The sequence below is a fragment of the Lithobates pipiens genome, unplaced genomic scaffold, assembly GCF_037356315.1.
Source record: "Lithobates pipiens isolate NorthernLeopardFrog02 unplaced genomic scaffold, aLitPip1_a1.2 Scaffold_16, whole genome shotgun sequence".
NCBI classification, from domain to species: domain Eukaryota; kingdom Metazoa; phylum Chordata; class Amphibia; order Anura; family Ranidae; genus Lithobates; species Lithobates pipiens.
Window position 1 is genome coordinate 261708306 of NW_027507748.1, and position 23363 is coordinate 261731668.

Here is a 23363-nt window from a genome sequence, read left to right on the forward strand (position 1 = left end):
TAAGCCGTCCTCATCCTCTGTCACCCAGGCTCAGAGTAGTTTGCCTGCCAATGCAGCTGCCAAAGTGGCCTATTCCATCGGCTCAATGCCATCAGTCACTTCTTCCCTAGTCCCACCAACATGCACAGAGGAGTCCCTCGAACTGTTCGACCACAGTGTCGGGTACATGCTGCAGGAGGAATGCGCAGCATTTTGAAGGCTCCGATGATGGTACCCAGGCTGAGGAAGGCAGTAATGTGAGCCCAGAAAGAGAGGCTGCCCAAGGACAAGAAACTGGCAGTCATGTTCCCCCAGCTGCAGCATACTGCCAGGTTTGCACCAGTGAAGAGAAGGGAGGGGATAATGAGGTCACTGACTTTACGTGGGTGCCTGATGGAGAAGGAGGCACATCTCCAATGAGGCAGGATGCCCTCCAGGGGCCAGCTTAAGGGCAGCCACCTGACTACATCACACCGCAAGCTCTGCATTTGCAGGGCGCTGCTGACTCCCTGCATATTTTGAAAAGTTCTTTGGTGAGGGCATTTTTTGATACGCTGTTCGCAACATTTGTCTGAAGCGTGGCCAAAACAGCAGCCGCTGGGGCACCACATGCTTGACCAGACATATGTCGACCTCCCATGCAGCCCGTTGGCAACAGTACTTAAAAGACCCACACCAAAGAAGAAGGCGAACCTCTCCTTGCTCCTCATCAGCTGGGATCTCCAACCCCACTATACCTTCAGTCCTCTCAGAAACCTGCACTGAGAGGAATGAAGGTGTAGAATTAGGTGTGCCAAGTACTTGCGGTCAATCTGCTATCGCTACACCAACATCTGATTGTAGCAGGCAAATTTCCCTACCCCAGTTGCTAAACCGTTAAAACCCATCCACATGCTCAGCGGCTGAATGCTAGCTTGGCTAAATCGCTAGCACTCCAACTGCTGCCTTTTCAGCTAGTAGACTCTGCTCCCTTTTGTGAATTTGTGGAATGTGCCGTACCTCAGTGGCAGGTTCCCAAACGCCATTTATTTTCGGGGAAGGCCATTCCGGCTCTCTACCGGCATATGGAAGGTAATGTATTGGCCTCATTGGACAGGGCGGTCAGCGGTATGGTGCATATTACCGCTGACTTGCGGTCAAGCAGGCATGGATAGAGATGTTACCTTTCTTTCACGGCACACTGGGTAACTCTGCTGGTAGCTGGGAAGGATGCAGGGCAGGGTGCAGTATTGTTGAAGCTTGTTCCGCCACCGTGCCTCCAAGATGCTAGTAGTGGTGATTCTTCCACACCTCTCTCCTCGACCCCTCCTCTTCTTCTTCCTCTATGGCCTCTTCCTCTGCAGATTTGTCCTCGGAACCAGCGGTGCTCCGTAGGCGTTCAAGGGGCTATGCAAGCACTCAGGCAAAAAGATGCCATACGGTTCTTGAGTTGGTCTGCTTAGGGGACAGGAGCCACACTGGGGCAGAGATTCTGTCACCTCTGCAGGGGCAGACTCAGAGGTGGTTGACGCCACGCCAGCTTCAGCCAGGAATGGTGGTTTGCAATAATGGACCCAACCTCCTCTCCACCCTCTGACAGGGACACTTGACCCATGTTCCCTGTTTGGCTCGAATCCTTAATTTGGTGGTGCAGTGGTTCTTGTGCAGGTACCCAGGCTTACAGGATCTCCTGAGGCAGGCCAGGAATGTCTGTGGGCATTTCTGCTGGTCATATAATGCCAGTGCTCGGCTGCCTGGCCTTCAAAAGGAATGCAACCTGCCCAAGAACAGCCTCATTTGGGAAATGCCTACCAGTTAGAACTCAATGTTGACAATGCTGCAGCAGGTGCACAAGCAGCAGAGGGCCATCAATGAGTACCTGTGTGAGTCTGGCACCAGGACAGGGTCGGGGATGCTTGGCTTTTGTTTGCCACGCAATTGAGCTAATGGCCTGTCCTGCATCCAGTGTTCTTTCTTAATGCACATTCAGTGCTGCTGGAGGCTTTATAACCGATCAGAGTGCGACTCTCCACAGACTCAGTTGATCAGCTCACCTTCATAAAAATTAATCAGTCTTGGATCACCAGCTACCAAGCACCTGATGCTGATTGAACTGATTCATTTTTCAATGAATGTGAGATCCCTTGAAGACTGCCTATGTTGAGTGGTTATCCTGTTATGCTGAGTGACTATCCTATTCCTCCTCAATGTTAATGTTGATAGCTTATAAGAACATTTTTGTTTCAGGGCACCACCACCAGTGCCTAACTTTTTCTGCCCCTGTTTAACAGGGGCTTATAATTATAATTTTTGCTGTAATATTTCGCAGCAGGGCTTGTTCTTGCGCTCAACTAGATTATCTTAATTTTGGCACGTGATTCTCTTTAAAATTCATACCAGACCCTTAAGGTCTGGTATGAATTTTGAGGAGAGGGACCCCCACGCCATTTTTTTAAAAATGTTGGTGCGGGATTCCCCTTAATATCCATACCAGACCTGAAGGGCCTGGTAAGGAATTTGGGGGGACCCCCATGCAAATTTTTTTTTTTTATTTGGTTTGGGGTTCCCCTTAATATTCATACCACACTTAAAGGGTCTGGTAATTGACTGTGGGGGGGGGGGGGGGAATCCCATGCCGTTTTTTTCAATTACTTTTATGCCATGTACACACAACCGGACTTTCCGGCAGACTAGGTCCAAAGGGATTAGTCCATTGGACAATCCGATCGTGTGTGGGCTAGTCCAAATGTTTTTCGAAAAAAATAATTTGACGGACCTAGATATAGAACATGCTTCAAATCTATCCGATGGACTCAATTCCGACGGACTAAAATCAGGAAAACCGTTTGTCTGTGTGCTATCGACGGACAAAATATGATGCAAGGGAAGCTATTGGCTACTGGCTATTGAACTTCCTTGTTTAGTCCCATTTACGGCCTCACGTTCAAAGGGAACGGACTTAGTCCGTTCGTGCGTGGTCAAGTCTGTTTGTTCGGAAAGTCTGTCAGAACTCTACCGAAAGTCCCTTGAGAAGACCGTCGGACCTAGTCTGCCGGAAAGTCCGGTCGTGTGTACGCGGCATTATGTGTATTGCCGGGACCGACAATTCATTATAGCCGCTAGTACTTTTAAATGCCTTTTTTGCTTTAGAACAGTCCGAGAGCAAAATTACATTTCTAAACATGGGAAACATGATCCAGTTTACAGGCATACTATAGACAAGCCCCAGGTACTTTTATTGTTTCACTTTAAGCATTATTAAAATCACTGCTCCTGAAAAAATGTCCGTTTTGAAAACTTTTTTTGCATTGGCACATGTTCCTTGGGGCGGGACCCAGGCTTACACTTGCATATGAGCCTTTAAAATGAGCACTTTTGATTTTTCATGTTGGTGTCCCATAGGCTTTAACTGTGTTTTTCCTGTGCACCTGCTGCATACCGAACCGGGGGGGGGGGGGGGGGGGGGGTGTTCGGCTCATCCCTATTTAACAGGGGAATGTAATTACAATTTTTGCTGTAATATTTCACAGCAGGGCTTGTTCTTGCACTCAACTAGAGTATCTGTGAGGGGTTACAGTGTTGTGGCACCACCACCACTGCCTAAGACTCAATTTTTCTGCCCCTGTTTAACAGGGAGTGTAATTACAACTTTTGATCAAATATTTGACAGCAGGGCTGGTTCCTGCGCTCAACTAGAGTATCTGTGAGGGGTTGCAGTGTTTTGGCACCATCACCAGTGCCTAAGGCCCAATTTTTCTGCCCCTGTCTAACAGGGGCATGTAATTACAATATTTGCTCTAATATTTCTCAGCAGGGCCCGTTCCTGCCTGCGCTCAACAAGAATATCTGTGAGACTTTATAGTGTTGTGCCACTACCACCGCCTAAAGCCCAATTTTTCTGCCCGTTTAACAGGAGCATGTAATTACAATATTTTCTCTAATATTTCACAGCAGGGCTAATTTCTGCGCTCAACAACAGAATCTGTGAAGGTTTACAGTGTTGTGGCACCACCACCACTGCCTAAGACCCAATTTTTCAGCCCTGTTTAACAGGGGCGTGTAATTTTGTAATTTTTGATCTAATATTTCACAGCAGGGCCTGTTCCTACACCCACCAAGAGTAACTGTGAGGGCTTACAGTGTTGTGGCACCACCACCGCACCACCACCAAAGGCCCACTTTTTCTGCCCCTGTTCAACAGGGTCATATAATTACAATTCTTTATATAATATTTCACAGCTGTAAGAGTTAATATGGAAAAAAGGTGTCGGATGCTTTATCACCAATCCTTGTTTCCCTAATAACCCCAAATTTTCAAAATCTTCTGAACAGGGGCACAGAGAGAAAAACAAATGTTACAGGGGTGATAGGCCTTCCCTATGTTATCTAAAAAGCTTAAAAATCGATTTTTGGGCTGGAGCTACACTCACAAATTAAAAACAGATTCAACTGAAGAACAAACCTACAGTCCCTGTCTTGTTTGGACCCCTGTATACTTTTGTTCAGAGTATATAGGGCCTGGAGACCCCATGCCTTTTCTTTTTGTAATTTGGGTGCAGGGTTCCCCTTAATATCCATACAATACCTTAAGGGCCTGGTAGTGGGCTGGGGGGGGGGGGGGGTTACCCATGCTGTTTTTCTCAATAATGTTCATCCACATTGCCGGGACCGGATATTACATTACAGCAGCAGTTTTAAATTACTTTTATTCCTTTAGAAATGTCATTTTGTGCAGGAACTGTTATAAAAACGTGAAACACGTGCCACTTTACAGGCATATTATAGTTACCCCCCAGGTACAATATTTAAAGGCATATTTCACTTTTATTTTTTCACTTTAAGCATTATTAAAATCACTGCTCCCGAAAAAAATGGCTGTTTTTAAAATTTTGTGGGTTTAGTAACACTTTGAGATATCTAGGGTTTGGCATTCTCTTTGCAATGGACATGTGGGGCCATCATGCCAGGAAGATCAGAGCTCTCTCTAAGGCACTAGGAAAATATATAGTTGAGTCAACTATACATTCTGCATCATATCCGTGTGTGATTGATGAGACTGTGAGGCAATCTATCAAAAGTCGAAATGGGTCTTTCACAAGGATACTGATCTAAAGTACAGTAGCAAAACCACCAAGGAATGATTCAAAAAGAAATAGAAGGTTATAGACTCCCCTAGTCCCTGATTTGATTTTCATAGAATGCCTACAAGAAATAATTTAGTCTAAAATGGGCAGTACTAGCTTCAAATGCCAAGGGAGTTCTTAGAGTTCTTACTTTTTCACAGTACACTATTACATCTATTGATATATTTTTTTTAAATAAATGATTGAAAAGGCAAAATGTTCTTGTATTTTTATTCACGTGCATCACCTTTACTTGTAGGCAAGTAAAGTTTGAGTAAAGATCTAACATCAACAATTTTCATGGGGTGCTTAAACTTTCACATGCCTATTTCTTTTATTGTCCCATAATATCATGCTATTCATATTTGTATAGCTTGGTAGGTCATTCATGCCGGTTTGGTTGTTCAAGGTGTCCCCTGTAAACATAATTTATATAGTGTGGACCACTATCTGGTTCTTCATGTCTGTCTTCGGTACGCAATAGTTGCTCAGCTGATAAAAAAGGAAATGATTCATGTTTCACTCTGCAAGAAAACAGATTAAAACATATTTTAATGCACCATTAAATATAGCTAGTTGGAACCTCTAAAACATTAAAAAGAGCAGCATTTCTTCTTAATCAGAAGTATTTATTATTTATCACATTTAATGAGCTGTGATGCATTACTAAAATGTTAGTTGGGCACTGGGGGAGAGATAGTGGAGGTTCCTTAATCCCAGAATACACTGGAAAATAATAGAGAATAGAGTACATAAATAGTCAAATAATCTCAAGAAGAGCATTAAACATGGAGCCACTGAAGGGAAAAGAAAGGAAGATAAAAACTAACCCCGTTTGGAGATTGACATGGCTGCAACGTTGACCATGTAAATCTCAGAACGAGGTTTGTTTTTTTTATTCCTCTTTTCTCCTCACTGGAAGCAAGGCTGGTGTGGTGCAATCAGTAGCCATTTCCTTTTTCACAAAAGAGGCTTGGATTTTACACGTGTGGGCCACCTCCCTTTTTTATTGAAATAAGGTTGGTTTATCTGCCTAATGCTATCAGCTGTTACAATCAGCAATAATTGCTGCACTAGATCAGCTGTGCTCTTTCCGCCCTGGATCCCATATTAAGCGTGGTTCTCCACATAGACTCCACACCCCCGATGATGTCATGTATGATGAATTTAGTAGGGTGGAGTCTAGGCCCAACATATCATACTAGTTTGTGATCTGCAGACTTGTAGATTTATTCAATAAATACCACCATAAATACCACCATGCTTTCTCTGCAAACATCAGAGTGTAGCAGAATTTATTTTGCCGTTTTTGGGGTTTTTTTTGGTGGTGGGTTTTGGTAATGCTATAACAATATATAGCTTAAAGAACATTATTTTACTATTTTGGGCTTGTTTTCCTTCCAAAATAAAACAAAATCAGGAGATATCCATTAACATTTACCACCAAATGAAAGCCCAATCTTTCCTGACAAAACATGGTAAATCCACCTGTATACACTTACATAGTTGGTGAGGTAGAATAAAGACATCAGTCCACCCAGTTCAACCTGTGTGCGTATGTGTATGCATTTATGTCTCTAACACTTCCCATATTCCTGTATATTTGTTACACTAAAATGCCTAGGTAAATGTTTTTACATTGTCAGCTCTTCCCACTGAAACCACTGATTGTGGCAGGGAGTTCCACATTCCTACCTGTTCTAACAGCAAAGAACCCCACGGTGTTAGGTTAAACTGCCTCTCGTCCAACTTCATTGAGTGACTATGTGTCCTCTTGAGCAACCTGAAACTGAACAGTTTTTCTTACTATACTAGAATCACCATTTAGACATTTATATATTGAGATCATATCTCCTCTAAAGCCTCTCGTCTCCAGGATCAAGCTGAATGTGTGTAGCTTTTCCTCATAACTGAGATCCCCCATCCCCTTTTTAGTTTAGTCGCCATTCTCTGGACTCCCTTTCAATTCCAGCACATCCTTCCTGAGGACTGGTGACCAGACCAGAGTTTTGTAAAGTGGTAGAATTATTGATCTATCTCTTGAGTATATCCCCTTTTTAATGCATTCTAATAGTCTGCTGGCCTTGCTTGCTGCAGCTTGGCATTGCATGTTATTACTGAATCTGTCATCAACTAGGACCCCCATATCCTTTTCCATCCTTGATTCCCCCAGGGGTTCTCTTCCAGTGTGTAGCCTGCATTCATATTTTAGCCCCCAAGTGCATCACTTTACATTTCCCTACATTGAACCTCATTTTCCATGTAATTGCTCACCCCACTATTTTATTGAGGTCTTCTTGTAAAGTTTTATTATCCTATATGAAGTTATTTCTCTGCTTAGCTTTGCATCATCCATTTGCAAATACTGAGATTGAACTATTTATACCAACCTCTAAATCATTTAAGAACAAGTTAAACAGGACCTGGGCACCCCACTCACAACTCTAGACCATTCAGAAGCTACGCTATTTAGCACTACCCTTTGGATGCGCCCCTGTAACTGATTCACTATTGGCGATGCCAACAGACCTCAACTTACACATTAGCCGTTTTTTTGGGCTACCATGTCAAATCCTTTGGCAAAATCAAGATACTCTACATCTACAGGCCTTCCTCTATCCAGATTACAGCTCACTTCCTCATAGAATGTTAACAGATTGATTTGGCAAGAACGATCTTTCATACACCCTTGCTGGCTACTACTAATAATACTATTTTCATCAGCAAAATTCTTGGATGTGGTCCCTTGTCATCCCCTCCAATAGTTTACATACTATTGATGTAAGATTGACTGGCCTGTAGTTTCCTGGTATGTATCTCAGTCTTTTTTTAATATTGGCACCACGTTAACTCTCGAATCATTCCTCTGGTACCATTCTGGTCAGTAAGCTGTCCTTAAAGATTGGCAATTACTGTCTAGCAGTGACCTGGCTAAGTTATTTGAGGACTGTTGGGTGTAATCCATCTGGCCCTGGTGATTTGTTCACATTAGGTTTTCAAGTCTTTTAAGAACACTAGCTTATGTTAGCCACAAAGGTGCACTCCTTGCTGTGTTGCTAATTCTATTGTCTTGTCTATTATACCCCTTCTTTTCCATAGTGAAAACCGAGGAAAAGAAAGTATTTAATACATTTTCCTTCTCCCTGTCACTTGAAACCAACTGTCCCTGGCTATGCTTTATGAGGCTAATATGTTCTGACTTTGCTTTTTTACTATTTATATATTTAGAATATTTTGGGGAATTCTTTTTACTCTCCTTCACGGTGTCTTTCTTGAGCTATTTTCACTACCCTGATCTCTCTCTTACATTTATTTCTTCACCTTCTTTGGAATATTGGAATGCTGAAGGTGTCCCCCTGGCCCTATATTTTGTTAAAGGACAGGTTTTTTTATTTTTTATTTTAAGTGCCTTTTTAACCACTTTCAGACCGGACCATTTTGCTGGTAAATGACCAGAGGTCTTTTTACACTTTGGCACTGCGCTGCTTTAACTGGTAATTGCGCGGTCATGCAATGTTGTACCCAAACAAAATTTGCGTCCTTTTCTTCCCACAAATAGAGCTTTCTTTTGATGGTATTTGATTGCCTCTGCGATTTTTATTTTTTGCGATATAAACGTAAAAAGACCGCAAATTTTGAAAAAAAATGATATTTTCTACTTTTTGTTATTAGAAAAATCCAATAAACTCAATTTTAGTCATACATTTAGGCCAAAATGTATTCAGCCACATGTCTTTGGTAAAAAAAAAGTCAATAATTGTATATTTATTGGTTTGCGCAAAAGTTGTCACATCTACAAACTAAGGTACGTTTTCTGGAATTTACGCAGCTTTTAGTTTACGACTGCCTATCTCATTTCTTGAGGTGCTAAAATGGCAGGGCAGTACAAAACCCCCCCAAATGACCCCATTTTGGAAAGTAGACCCCCTAAGGAAATTGATAAGAGGCATGTTGAGCCCATTGAATATTTTATTTTTTTGCCTCAAGCGATTGAATAATGACAAAAAAAAAAATTTTTTTTTTTTTTTACACAAAGTTGTCACTAAATGATATATTGCTCACACATGCTATGGGCGTATGTGAAATGACACCCCAAAATAAATTCTGCTGCTTCTCCTGAGTATGGGGATACCACATATGTGGGACTTTTTGGGAGCCTAGCCGCGTACGGGGCCCCGAAAACCAAGCACCGCCTTCAGGCTTTCTAAGGGCGTAAATTTTTGAGTTCACTTCTCACTACCTATTACAGTTTTGAAGGCCATAAAATGCCAAGATGGCACAAAACCCCCACAAATGACCCCATTTTAGAAAGTAGACACCCCAAGCTATTTGCTGAGAGGCATGTTGAGTTCATGGAATATTTTATATTTTGCCACAAGTTGCGGGAAAATTACAAACTTTTTTTTTTTTTTTTTTTTTTTAACAAAGTTGTCACTAAATGATATATTGCTCATGCATGCCATGGGCATATGTGAAATGACACCCCAAAATAAATTCTGCTGCTTCTCCTGAGTACGGGGATACCACATATGTGGGACTTTTTGGGAGCCTAGCCGCGTACGGGGCCCCGAAAACCAAGCACCGCCTTCAGGCTTTCTAAGGGCGTAATTTTTTGATTTCACTCCTCACTACCTATTACAGTTTTGAAGGCCATAAAATGCCAAGATGGCACAAAACCCCCACAAATGACCCCATTTTAGAAAGTAGACACCCCAAGCTATTTGCTGAGAGGCATGTTGAGTCCATGGAATATTTTATATTTTGCCACAAGTTGCGGGAAAATTACAAACTTTTTTTTTTTTTTTTTTTTTTTCACAAAGTTGTCACTAAATGATATATTGCTCACGCATGCCATGGGCATATGTGAAATGACACCCCAAAATAAATTCTGCTGCTTCTCCTGAGTATGGGGATACCACATATGTGGGACTTTTTGGGAGCCTAGCCGTGTACGGGGCCCCGAAAACCAAGCACCGCCTTCAGGCTTTCTAAGGGCGTTACAGTTTTGAAGGCCATAAAATGCCAAGATGGCACAAACCCCCCCCAAATGACCCCATTTTGGAAAGTAGACACCCCTAAATTTAGGGGTACACTAGTGAGACTAGGTAATAAATGGCGGGTGCCCTGAAACTATAAAAAAATAACTAACCAACCAGCGTCACCTGTAACAGTTATATGGTGATCACTGGTGAAAGGGTTAACTAGGGGGCAATTAGGGGGCTTTATGCGGTAGTATATGGGGGTCCCTGGCGCTATAAAAAGCTGCAGCGAACCTAAATACCTACCTGCCTAACTAGCGTCACCTGTGACACTAATACAGCGATCAGAAAAACGATCGCTTATTAGGCTGGGTTCACACTGGAGCGATGCGGGAACGCCACGAATGCGCGGCGGGTTCCCGCATCGCATGCCTCCCGGCGGCAGTTCACACTGCCCTATGCGAACTGCTGGGAGTGTCAGTGAAATGTTACTGACACCCCCAGATCAGTTCGCATATCGCAGTGCGATCTGCAAACTCGGATCGCATGGTGTGAACACCCATGCGATCCGATTCTGCTGCGGGCCAAAAAAAGGGTCCCGTGCGAATTTGCGGCGGGTGCGGCGGGTGCGGCGGGTGCGGCGAATGGCTGAACTCGAATCGCACAGAGATCGGATGTGATTTGCACTGCAGTGCGGTGCGAATCACATCCGTTCTCATAAACCGCTGCAATGTGAACCCAGCCTTAGTGACACTGGCGACGGGGGGTGATCACGGGGTTAAACCTTTATTGGGGGGGTTAGGGGGGTACCTTAGAACTAAAGGGGGCTAACCCTAACTGCCCTAACAGTTATTAGTCACAAATGACACCCGCCGGGTGATCAGGGGGTTAAACCTTTATTAGGTAATAAATGGCGGGTGCCCTGAAACTATAAAAAAATAACTAACCAACCAGCGTCACCTGTAACAGTTATATGGTGATCACTGGTGAAAGGGTTAACTAGGGGGCAATCAGGGGGCTTTATGCGGTAGTATATGGGGGTCCCTGGCGCTATAAAAAGCTGCGGCGAACCTAAATACCTACCTGCCTAACTAGCGTCACCTGTGACACTAATACGGCGATCAGAAAAATGATCGCTTATTAGGCTGGGTTCACACTGGAGCGAGGCGGAAACGCCGCGAATCCGCGGCGGGTTCCCGCATCGCATGCCTCCCGGCGGCAGTTCACACTGCCCTATGCGAACTGCTGGGAGTGTCAGTGAAATGTTACTGACACCCCCAGATCAGTTCGCATATCGCAGTGCGATCTGCAAACTCGGATCGCATGGTGTGAACACCCATGCGATCCGATTCTGCTGCGGGCCAAAAAAAGGGTCCCGTGCGAATTTGCGGCGGGTGCGGCGGGTGTGGCGGGTGCGGCGGGTGCGGCGAATGGCTGAACTCGAATCGCACAGAGATCGGATGTGATTTGCACTGCAGTGCGGTGCGAATCACATTCGTTCTCATAAACCGCTGCAATGTGAACCCTGCCTTAGTGACACTGGCGACGGGGGGTGATCACGGGGTTAAACCTTTATTGGGGGGGTTAGGGGGGTACATTAGAACTAAAGGGGGCTAACTCTAACTGCCCTAACAGTTATTACAGTCACAAATGACACCAATGCAAAAAAAAAAAAAAAAAAAAAAAAAATGACATTGGTGTCATTGTGACTGGGGGGCAGGGGTAATTGGGGGGGTGATCGGGGGGTAAAGGGGGGGGTGTGAGTGTGCCTGGCATGTTCTACTGTGTGTGTGAGTGTTGGTGCAACTTACTGATCCGCTCTCCTCCGTGTCGGAACGGAAAATACCGACACGGAGGAGAGAATACATCACTTCCTCTCCTGTGTTTACATTACAGGAGAGGAAGTGATGTCACCGGGGATTTCTATTCGTCGGGAGCGATCGCGAGGGGGTGGCCATGAATGAATGGCCGTCCCCTCGTCCGGGATCGCTCCCGCACGAATACCGACCGCCGCAGGCACCGGGCGGGGGCCCGATCGGGCCCCCGACCCGCGGGAGGCAAGGGACGTACATGTATGTCCTTATGCCTGCCCGTGCCATTGTACCGACGTACATCGGCGTGCGGCGGTCGGCAACTGGTTAAGTTTAAATCTAGCCACTCAGATTTAACCTTAGTTCTTTTATATTTGTTGCCCATTGAAATACATTGGCTAATGCCATTAGTTTAAAGCACTCCCACTTTTCCTCCGTGTTTTTTGTTTCTAGAATATCTTCCCATTAAATGTCAACTACACTATGTATTTGTACAGTTTTATGAATGCATGCAAACATTGCAAAATTATGTTGGAGCATTAAGGTTTGTTTTTACCCTAGTTGTGAAGGAGTTACATTATATTTCCACATTTGCATTCAAATTTGAGAAAACCTAACGTGTTCCCATTTAAACAGCATACCTAAAAAAAAAAAAAAAAAAAAAAAGTTGAAATATTCCTTTTCTTTTTAGGTGTTTTTAAGGAGGGGTTTTCATGGCTGAACAGTCTCACAGTGGCTCTGTCCCCACACAGACTGAGCTATACCTCATTGCCATACAGTGCAGGAGGGCAGGTTCTACATTTTAAATCCTTTGTTAGGGTAGACCATGTTCAAATCTAGTTCACAGCTCATAATGAAAAAACACAACACAGTGCAGACAGAGTTAATTATGTTAAGCATTACTGCACATCCCCCTCCTAAATATTACAAAGCTGAGGGAGCATGTAAGGATTTTTAAGCAAGTGAATAGCACTTAAAAAGTTAACAGTTAAAAACAATTAGTTTTTTTTTCTGTTATGCTTTGTTAATGGGAACATGTAACAAATATAAAGCTGAACTTCAGCCTTCCCTCTTGTCTTGCAAAGTTGTAGAAGCAGCAAGTCAGATAAAGTCAGCCTCCTTTTTTTTTTTCTTTGAATGGAAAACATCTAGCACCATCCAGTTCTTTCCTCCTTATACCTTACTTTCCCTGGCTGCCCCTTCCATTTATTCGATTTTTAAACTTTATATCTTTATTTGCTTTTACATAGTTACAGAACAAACATATTTCACATAACATTTTACGTTAAAAAAGGGAGAGTTACAAAGCGGGACACATATGCTCCCCTAACCAGCGCGACTGTGATAATTAGTATTATTCTTCCTTTTTGCCACCAGTACTCTTCTAATCTCTCATACCACACTTCCATACATCCTCTACCACCATCACGCAACACTTCCTTCATCCCACGGCAAAATTCTTTATTCCTCCACTCTACTATTTCTCGTTCCACATCTTCCAAATCTTATCAAATTTCTTAAAATTTCCTTGTTTGATATGTGACGTCCTTTCCTCAAGAATCATTACTTCCATACTCTGTTCCCATTCCCTACTAGCTGAGGGGGAAGTAGACTGCCACCTCTGAGCAATAAGTTTCCTGGCCTGGAAAAGGCATCTCAAAATTGCCACCTGAGTATCTTTGGGTCTACCCTCTCCCTCTATCCATCCCAGGACACAAAAAGTGGGATCCATGCCAATACGTGTCTTAAACACCTGTGAAATAGTGTTAACCACCCCTGTCCAATATCAAAATAGTTTGGGACATCTCCAAAACATATGAATGAGATCCCCTCCTGCTCTACCACATCTTGGGCAAGTATCGCCCGATCTCCAACCAAACCTAAACAATTTTTGTGGGGTATAGTAAACTCTATATAACAAAAAAGATGAGACATCTTCTGGGATGGGGAAAGTGATACCCATGGGGCAAGATCAAGAATCCTTTCCCATTGTAATTCCGATATATTTCCCACGTCATCTTCCCATTTCTTCCTGTAGGGCTTTGTCTGCAGTCCTTCCCGGCTCCCCTTATGTATACTTAAATATATTTTAGATATAAGGCCCTTCCATGTCTTAGCCTTAATGATGTTCTGTAGTACCGGCATAGAACTCCATTCTATTACCCTCCCTTTGAACTGTTGTGTGAGAGCATGTCTCACCTGTAAATACCTAAAAAATTGATTTCTTAGGGAGTGCAAATTGGTCTCTTAAATCCTGAAAAGATCTCAACTTTCCATCGTGGTAGAACTGGAAAATAAGCTTTAAACCACATCTTTCCCATTCTCTAACTAGACCCAATTTCTGTACCTCCCCCAACTTACTATTTTCCCACAAAGGGGAATATTCTGAAAATCCTCTTTAGCCCAAGATTTATTTTGCAACGTCCCAGACTCTTACCATCAAGTCTAGAGTAGGAAACCCCCTCAAGAAGGACCCTGCTTTCAAGTCTTAAATCAGGGACTTATGGATCACATTACCAAGAAGAGTTTTCCTCACACTCCCTTCACTCACAGTTTCACAACCTCTCATATGTTGCAGTTGAGCCGCCAAAAAGTAACTAAAAAAAGGGGGAGGGCTATCCCTCCCTCATTATTTGGGAGTTGCAGTGTACTGAGGCTAATACGCGATGAGCCCCCTTTCCAGATTAGTTCCCTCAATGTAGTATCTATCTTGTGGAACCACTTTTTGTAAATCCATATGGAAGAATTATGAATAATAACAGTTGTGGCACAAAAATAATTTTTATTAGGTTACAACGACCTGCCTCTGATAATGGAAGATTTTTCCAAATTTTAATTTTGACTATTATTTTTAATAAATTGTTTGGGCTCTCTAGAAATGTTTATGCCAAGATACTTTATTTGATTCACTATTTGTGTCCGTTCTACTTCTTGGGGAAGGGAGAGGTCTAATGTGTCTATGGGCAACAAAGTGGACTTTTCCCAATTTATCCTCAGTCCTGAAATATGTCCAAAGGAGTTAATTTTACACATGGTCCCCCTTAGTGAGTTCTGAGTATCACTTAGCAATAGGAGGAGATAATAGTATTACAAATAGTATTACTTTCTCTTCTTCCTCTCCTCGTTTGAATCCTTTTATCCCTGAAGTGGATCTAAGAGTTAAAGCCAAAGGCTCGACAGAGAGGGCAAAGAGGAGGGGGGACAAAGGGCACCCCTGTCTTGTCCCCCTCAGCAATCGAAACCTGGCAGAATATTTGTTATTTACTTTTACCCTCTCCCCAGGAGACCCATACAATAACTTGACCCAATTAATAAACTTCGGTCCTATCTGGAATTCTGCCAGAGTTCCAAAGAAACGTCCACTCGAGGGTATCAAAGGCCTTGGTGGCATCCAAGGAGAGAACGGCCCTGTGACTGGCCTCATCCGTAGGAATTTGAAGATTTAAGAATAATCGTCTTATGTTAATACTAGTAGACCTACCGGGTATAAATCCCGATTGGTCAGGATGTACCAATTTCTGTATAACTCTATTTAATCTCGCCGCCAGGACCTTTGATAAAACCTTGATGTCCGAATTAAGTAAACAAGTAGGTCTGTATGAGCGGGGGCTAAGCGGATCTTTATTTTCTTAAGGGATCACTATTATAGTAGATTCCATCATGGACAGAGGGAGCTCTCCCTTTTCTGCCGAAAAGTTAAATACCTTCAACAGTTCAGGGAGAAGAACCTCACCATAATGCCAGTAAATTTCAATGGGAAGGCCATCCGGCCTGGAGACTTCTGCCCCGCCATTTCTCGAACCGTATGCCGTAACTCCTCCAGAGTGACCGGGATATCGAGGTCAGCCCTGTCCTCCTCAGAGAGGCAGGGGACCGACAGATTGTGAAAAAATGTATCCATTTCTTCCTTATTATCCTCCTGGTTAGACCTATAAAGATCCTCATAATAGTCTCTGAATCTATCCACTATCTCCGGTGTGTATGTGGATGTCCTACTCTCGTTAATAGTAATCATTGATATAACCGATGATGGGGAGTTAGTTTGAACTAGATGAGCCAACATTCTACCAACACTTTCCCCTTCCCCAAAAGCTATTTGCTTTTGGAAGATTTGTTTGTTCTCAGCTTTACCTAAGAGTATTAGCCGATAGTTCTGTTGTGTCTCTGTCTAGGCCCTAAAGTTCTCGGGTGACGGGTCATTTATATACTTTTCTTCTGAGGATACTACCTTGCCTGCTGCGAGTTCTTCCCCTTCCTTAGAATGTTTTTTTAATTTTGTTAGATTTATTATTTTATTTATTTATTAGATTTAATTTTTTTTTAAATCACGGAGGCTCAGCATCATATGTGGCCATTGCCTAGGGCAGTCTGCATGCAAATGTAGCCTGCATAGAAATGCAGACTTCTCCAAACTTACACCCATCCAGGAGGCATTCTGATGTCATTCCACTCCTTTTATCGGAGCTGAGGGGTCTTGAGAGGAGTAGGGTACAGCAAGGCAGGGTATTGAGGCGGCAAAATTCTAATGGTTGTAGGGGATATCACTACACCCAAATACTTAAATTATGTTACTACAGGCATTAGGCAGTAAACTCCTAATTGGGGTTGGACCCCTTGATCAAGTGGCATTATAGCTGATTTAGACCAGTAATTGTAAGCCTAGAAAATTATCCAAAGTCCATTGACATGACATTTTTTAGTGAGGTGTCTGTTTGCTAGTAGCATAGAGCAGAATTTTCTCCTGTCATCTACCATACTTGAGCCTCACTATTTTGTTATGAGCCCTGATGCATGCTGCCAGTGGCTCTATTGCTAGAGCAAATAAAAGAAGCAAAAGGGGCAGTACTGCCTGGTTCCCCTTCCTAAATAGAAGCAGTCAGATATTTTGCCTCCCTCTCTGATGGATGCCTAGAGTGGATTATATAATAGGCGCTCCCAGGATATAAAAGTGGCACCAAATCCAAACTTCTCCAAAACTGTCCATATGTCAGGGCTGGCTTAGCCCTTCCTTCTCTGGGCTGGCTGCTCAGCTATCGGCTAATTGGCAGCTGTCATCTCTCTCCACAGTTACCAGCTGTTCCTGATCATGCTCGTCTGACCTGCCTACTTAAAGCTGTCCTGCTCACTTCACCTTTGCCTTCGCCTTGGTCACATCACAAGAAACCATCTCCTGCGGTTCTGTTTAAAGACTGGCTTGCTAAAATCCCTTCTGGCTCCTTATCCTGCTTACTGTTGCTCTACTTGGATCCCTGACTTCTGGCTTGGCTGATTACCCGATCTAGTTATTGAACTCTGGCCTGGCTGACTACTCGATCCAGTTACTGGACTCTGGCTATGCTTTGACTACGCTTTTTCTATTTACCTTTTTATTTTTTAATAAACAAGTGTGATTTAATTGTACTTCTATCTCAGTCTGATTCATGGTTTCTGACCGTAGGCGAAGGCCATGAATTCAGAAGATACAGTCAATCCACTTGTTGATAATATTTTTCCCAGATTGGATGAGCAAGATCACCGCATGGATCAGTTTGCCATGGCGCTGTAAACGCTCCTGAGTCGCTCCTGAGTCTCACCTGGAATCCCCCACAGTAGCTGTTCCGGTACAACCTGAGTCGCAGGCTGTCCCTGCTGCTGCGCCAGTCTCTGTGCAGGCACCCACCTCGAGTATTACCTCTATAAGTGGTATGTCTGGTTCCGCTCCGCTTCCCCAGCAATTTGGGGGTGATCCAGTTCAATGCAGAGGGTTTCTCAATCAGGTTGAGATATACTTCGAGATGCGGCCCCAGGCATTTCCCATGGACAGAAGCAAAGTAGGTTTCGTGATATCTTTGCTTTCTGAGAGAGCCTTGGCCTGGGCTAACCCTCTATGGGAGACGCAAAATCCTGTTGTCTTGAGTTACCCTGAGTTTGTGGCCTCCTTTAAAAGGGTATTTGATGTTACCGCATGCTCCGCTTCTGCTGCCAAGTGCCTCATGTCCATTAAACAGAGTACAAGAACTGTTGCCGACTACTCCATTGAATTCCGTACTCTGGCAGCAGAGGTTGCTTGGAACATTGTGGCCCTCGTGGCTGCTTTTTCTCATGGTCTCTCAGATTCCATCAAGGATGAGATAGCATCCCGAGATATACCCACTGAGCTGGATAGCTTGATCTCGTTTGCCACACTCATTGACTCCAGACTCAGAGAAAGACTTTCTCTTAAGGAGCGCTTACGGAAGCCTCCTGTACGCTTGCCTCAGAGCTTTGTAGTCTCACCCATGCCTCCCTCACCTCCCATGCCTCCTCGTACCGAGTCGGTAGGTGAAGATGAACCCATGCACCTGGGCTTCACGCGTCTCTCTGTGGATGAGAGAGCCTTTAGGAGGAGGGAGAGATTGTGCCTGTATTGTGGCCAGGCAGATCACTTTTTGAAGTCTTGTCCTACCCGTCCAGGGAACGCCCGAACCTTGAGGTCCTGTCATGGACAGGCCTTAAGTGCCGTTGTTTTTCATCCCCAGTTTTCCAGAAGGATAAGCCTTTGGTTTCAGTCACCCTTTCTTGGGCTGAGTTGTCCATCGAGATACAGGCTCTAATCGACTCTGGGGCTGCAGGCCTGTTCATTGATGCTGCATTTGTTTTACAGCCCTCGATTCCTCTGCCGCTGCATGACACTCCACTTGCCATTGAGGCTCTTGACGGGAGACCTTTACAGCCTGCCCATGTGACTCATGGGACGGTTCCATTGTCCATGGCCGTAGGGGCTCTTCACCATGAGATAATCCAATTCCAAGTTATTTCCTCACCCAGGTTTCCGCTGGTTTTTGGTTATCCTTGGTTACAGAGGCACAACCCCTCTTTTGATTAGCTCAGTGCTGAGGTTCTCTCCTGGTCACCACAATGAAGTGAGACATGCTTCCTGAAGGTATCCAAGGTCCTGTGCACCTCTTCACTCCCCTCCCTGCTGGAGGAGTACCGCGATTTTAGCGATGTCTTTGATAAAGGTCAAGCCGATAGTTTGCCTCCACACCGGTCTTATGATTGCACAATTGACCTTCAATCTGGTGCCATACCTCCTCTTGGCCGGGTTTACCCTTTGTCAGTCTTGGAGGATAAGGCCATGGAGGAGTATGTTGCTGACACACTTTCTCGAGGTTTCATCAGCAAATTCTCATCTCCTGCTGGTGCTGGTTTCTTCTTTGTGAAGAAGAGCGGTGAACTGAGACCTTGTATAGATTATAGGGGTCTCAATCGTGTCACGATTAAGAATGCCTACCCGATTCCATTGATTACAGAGTTATTTGATCGCCTCAAGGGAGCAACGGTTTTCCCAAAGCTTAACTTGAGAGGGGCATAAAATCTTGTGCACATTAAGGAGGGCGACGAGTGGAAAATTGCATTTAATACCAGAACAGGCCATTATGAATACCTGGTAATGCCTTTGTAACGCCCCGGCAGTTTCCAGGAATTTATTAACGATGTCCTCCGAGATTTGTTGCAGTTATGTGTGGTGGTTTATCTCGATTATATCCTCATATTTTCCAAGTCCCTGGAGAGCCACCACACAGATGTCTGTCGTGTGCTTCAGAAACTAAGAGAGAACGATCTCTACTGTAAACTAGAGAACTGCGAGTTCCATTGTGAACAGGTTACATTCCTGGGCTATGTCATTTCCACTGCTGGTTTTTCGATGGACCCAGAGAAACTTTCGGCAGTCCTACAGTGGCCTTGACCCATGGGTTTACGTCCTCTGCAGCGTTTCCTGAGTTTTGCCAACTACTATCGGAAGTTTATTCGTAACTTCTCGTCTCTGGTCAAGCCCCTGACTGATATGACCAGAAAGGACGGTAACCCACAGAGTTGGTTTCCGGAGTCCATTAAGGCCTTTGGGACTCTCAAGGCTGCCTTTGTTTCTGCTCCTGTGTTGGCAAATCCTGATCCTACGTTGCCTTTTAGCCTAGAAGTTGATGCTTCTGAGACTGGAGTTGGCGCCCTTCTGTCTCTGAGAGCGCTATGCATCCGTGTGGCTACTTTTCCAAAAAATTGTCACCTGCTGAGTGCAATTATGAGATTGGTGACAGAGAGCTGTTGGCGATCATTTTAGCCCTGAACGAATGGAGACATCTCCTTGAAGGTACCACTCTGCCTGTTCAGGTTGAGAACCATGAGGAGTATGAGGTACAATCCATTGTTGACTCCCGTAGGTTCCGTGGGCGCATACAGTACCTGGTGCATTGGAAGGGGTACGGTCCGGAGGAACGCTCCTGGGTTTCATCCTCGGACATACATGCCCCTGTCCTCCTCTGCGAGTTCCATAGATGGTTTCCCCTCAAGCCCGGTGGCCCTCCAAGGGAGAGGGGTCTTTGAGGAGGGGGTACTGTCAGGGCTGGCTTAGCCCTTCCTTCTCTGGGCTGGCTGCTCAGCTGTCGGCTAATTGCCAGCTCTCATCTCTCGCCACAGTTACCAGCTGTTCCAGATCATGCTTGTCTGACCTGCCTACTTAAAGCTGTCCAGCTCACTTCACCTCTGCCTTCCCCTTGGTCACATCACAAGAAACCTTCTCCTGCGGTTCTGTTTAAAGACTGGCTTGCTAACATCCCTTCTGGCTCCTTATCCTGCTTGCTGTTGCCCTACTTGGATCCCTGACTTGTGGCTTGGCTGATTACCCGATCTGGTTATTGAACTCTGGCCTGGCTGACTACTCGATCTGGTTACTGGACTCTGGCTATGCTTTGACTACGCTTTTTCTATTTACCTTTTTATTTTTTAATAAGCAAGTGGGATTTAATTGTACCTCTGTCTCGGTCTGATTCGTGGTGTCTGACACCATAGATATGTCATTAGATGCCTTATTGTCATCTAATGACAGCGAGGCCCTTTTGCCCTCATTGCCTGCTAGAGTTTGTATATTAACGTACAACCTGCTAAGGTTAATAGCCGTCGACTTATTAGGCATGACTCCTGCCTGGTCATCACAAATAATATCAGTGTGGTACAGTGTTTAATCTCCTCGCAAGGACCTTTGCTAAGATTTTAATGTCAGCTTGGAGAAGTGAGTTGGGCCTATAGGAATTGGACTCTATCACTGGCTTTTCTGGTTTCAACAATAAGATTAAACTGGCTCTCGAAATGGAAGGAGGAAATTGTCTGGATCGTGCTTCACGAATAGGGATGAGCCGAACATCCCCCGGTTCGGTTCGCACCAGAACTTTCGAACGGACCCCAAATTCGAACGAACTTTAGAACCCCATTGAAGTCTATGGGACTCGAACGTTCGAAATGAAAAGTGCTAATTTTAACGGCTAATATGCAAGATACTGTCCTAAAAAGGGTTTGGGGACCTGGCTCCTGCCCCAGGGGACATGGGTCAATGCCTAAAATGTTTTTAAAAATTGCCGTTTTGGCGGGAGCACTGATTTTAATGACGATTAAAGTGAAAAAAAAAGTGAAATATTCCTTTAAATATGGTGCCTGGGGGGGTGTCTGTAGTATGCCTGTGAAGTGCCACGTGTTTCCCGTGTTTAGAACAGTCCCTGCACAAAATGACATTAAACGGAAATAACACCATTTAAAACTGCTTGCGGTTTTAATGTTATATCTGGTTCTTGCAATATGGTTGAAAATCCTTGAGAAAAATGGCATGGGTAGCCCTCCCTGCCCATTACCAGCCCCTTTAGGTCTTGTACGCATATTAAGGGGAACCCCGTACCGATATTAAAAAAAGGAAATGCGTGTGGCCCCCAGGCCCTATATACTCAGAACAGCAGTATACAGGCGGTGCAAAAAAGACAGGGACTGTGTAGGTTTGTTGTGTTAAGTTGAATCTGTTTGTATATTTCAACTAGTACATTTTTAAAGTGTAGCTCCAGTCAAAAAAACTATTTTTAAGCTTTTTGGAAAACATAGGGAAGGGTTTTCACCCCTGTATAATTTGTTTTGTCGTCCATCTTTTTTCATCTCACTTGCTGTTGTCTCCTTCCGTTTGCAAGTAGGAGATGTTTGTAAATTGGATGTTTGAAAGTAGGGGCCTGCCCTATATGCTCTGCAGAAATGGCGGAACAAGGTGTTGGTTTTGCCACAACATTGTAAGCCCTCAAAGTGACTCTTGGTGGGTGCTGGAGCGCCCTGCTGTGAACGATTACATCAAGAATTGTAATTACATGCCATTGTTGAACAGTGGTAGAAAAATTGACCTTTGGTGGTTGTGGTGCTGGTGCCACAACACTATAAGTCCTCACCGTTACTCTGGGTGGGCACAGGAAGGGGCCCTCCTGTGAAATATTATATCAAGAATTGTAATTACATGTCCCTGTTAAACAGGGGCAGAAAAATTGGGCCTTAGGCACTGGTGCTGGTGCCACCACACTGCAACCTCTGCCATATACTCTAGTTTTATTGCAGGAATTAGCCCTGCTGCAAAGCATTGCATCAAAAATTGTAATTAAACGCCCCTGTTAAACAGGGGCAGAAAAATTGGGCCTTAGGCACCGGTGCTGGTGCCACCACACTGCAACCTCTGCCATATACTCTAGTTTTATTGCAGGAATTAGCCCTGCTGCAAAGCATTGCATCAAAAATTGTAATTAAACGCCCCTGTTAAACAGGGGCAGAAAAATTGGGCCTTAGGCACTGGTGCTGGTGCCACCACACTGCAACCTCTGCCATATACTCTAGTTTTATTGCAGGAATTAGCCCTGCTGCAAAGCATTGCATCAAAAATTGTAATTAAACGCCCCTGTTAAACAGGGGCAGAAAAATTGGGCCTTAGGCACTGGTGCTGGTGCCACCACACTGCAACCTCTCCCATATACTCTTGTTTGATTGCAGGAATTAGCCCTGCTGCAAAGCATTGCATCAAAAATTGTACTTAAACGCCCCTGTTAAACAGGGGCAGAAAAATTGGGCCTTAGGCACTGGTGCTGGTGCCACCACACTGCAACCTCTCCCATATACTCTTGTTTGATTGCAGGAATTAGCCCTGCTGCAAAGCATTGCATCAAAAATTGTACTTAAACGCCCCTGTTAAACAGGGGCAGAAAAATTGGGCTGATGGCATCAACCAGAACCAGAAATGTTCTTCCAACATATCAGCGGAGGAGGAAGAGGATAGACAATCAACATAACAGGACAGTCACTCAGCATCAGCATAGGCAGTCTTGAAGGGATGTGATATTTCAAAAAAAATTATTCTGTTACATCAGCTTCAGGTGCTTGGTAGCTGTGGGTGATCCAAGACCGATTCATCTTGATGAAGGTCAGTCGATCAACTGATTCGGTGGACAGGCACACCCTGTGATCGGTAACAAAGCCACCAGCAGCACTGAAGGTGCGTTCCGAAAGAACGCTGGATGCAGGACAGGCCAGTAGCTCAATTGCATACTGTGCAAGCTCTGGCCAGTGATCCATCCTCAAGACCCAGTAAGCCAGAGGATTTTCGGTGGGAAAGGTGTCCAAGTCTGACCTTGCCCCTAGGTATTCCTGCACCATGTAAATCAGACGCTGGCGATGGGTGCTGG

At 44.4% G+C, this 23363-nt stretch overlaps 1 protein-coding gene across 2 annotated transcripts in view; it reads right to left on the reverse strand.

Annotated features, from left to right (window-relative positions):
- Positions 1-5298: 5298 nt before the first annotated feature.
- Positions 5299-23363, reverse strand: part of LOC143982530 (triggering receptor expressed on myeloid cells 2-like) — a 39247-nt gene continuing 21182 nt past the window's right edge. The window contains exons 4-5 of one of the 2 annotated variants that reach the window (XM_077481358.1): positions 6777-6870; positions 5299-5605 (exon numbers count right to left, since the gene is read on the reverse strand). In XM_077481358.1, coding sequence (XP_077337484.1) covers positions 5594-5605; positions 6777-6870 — 106 coding nt within the window. In that variant the 3' untranslated portion in view covers positions 5299-5593. The remainder of the gene's footprint in view (positions 5606-6776; positions 6871-23363) is intronic. The other variant, XM_077481357.1, reaches the window with a different exon arrangement.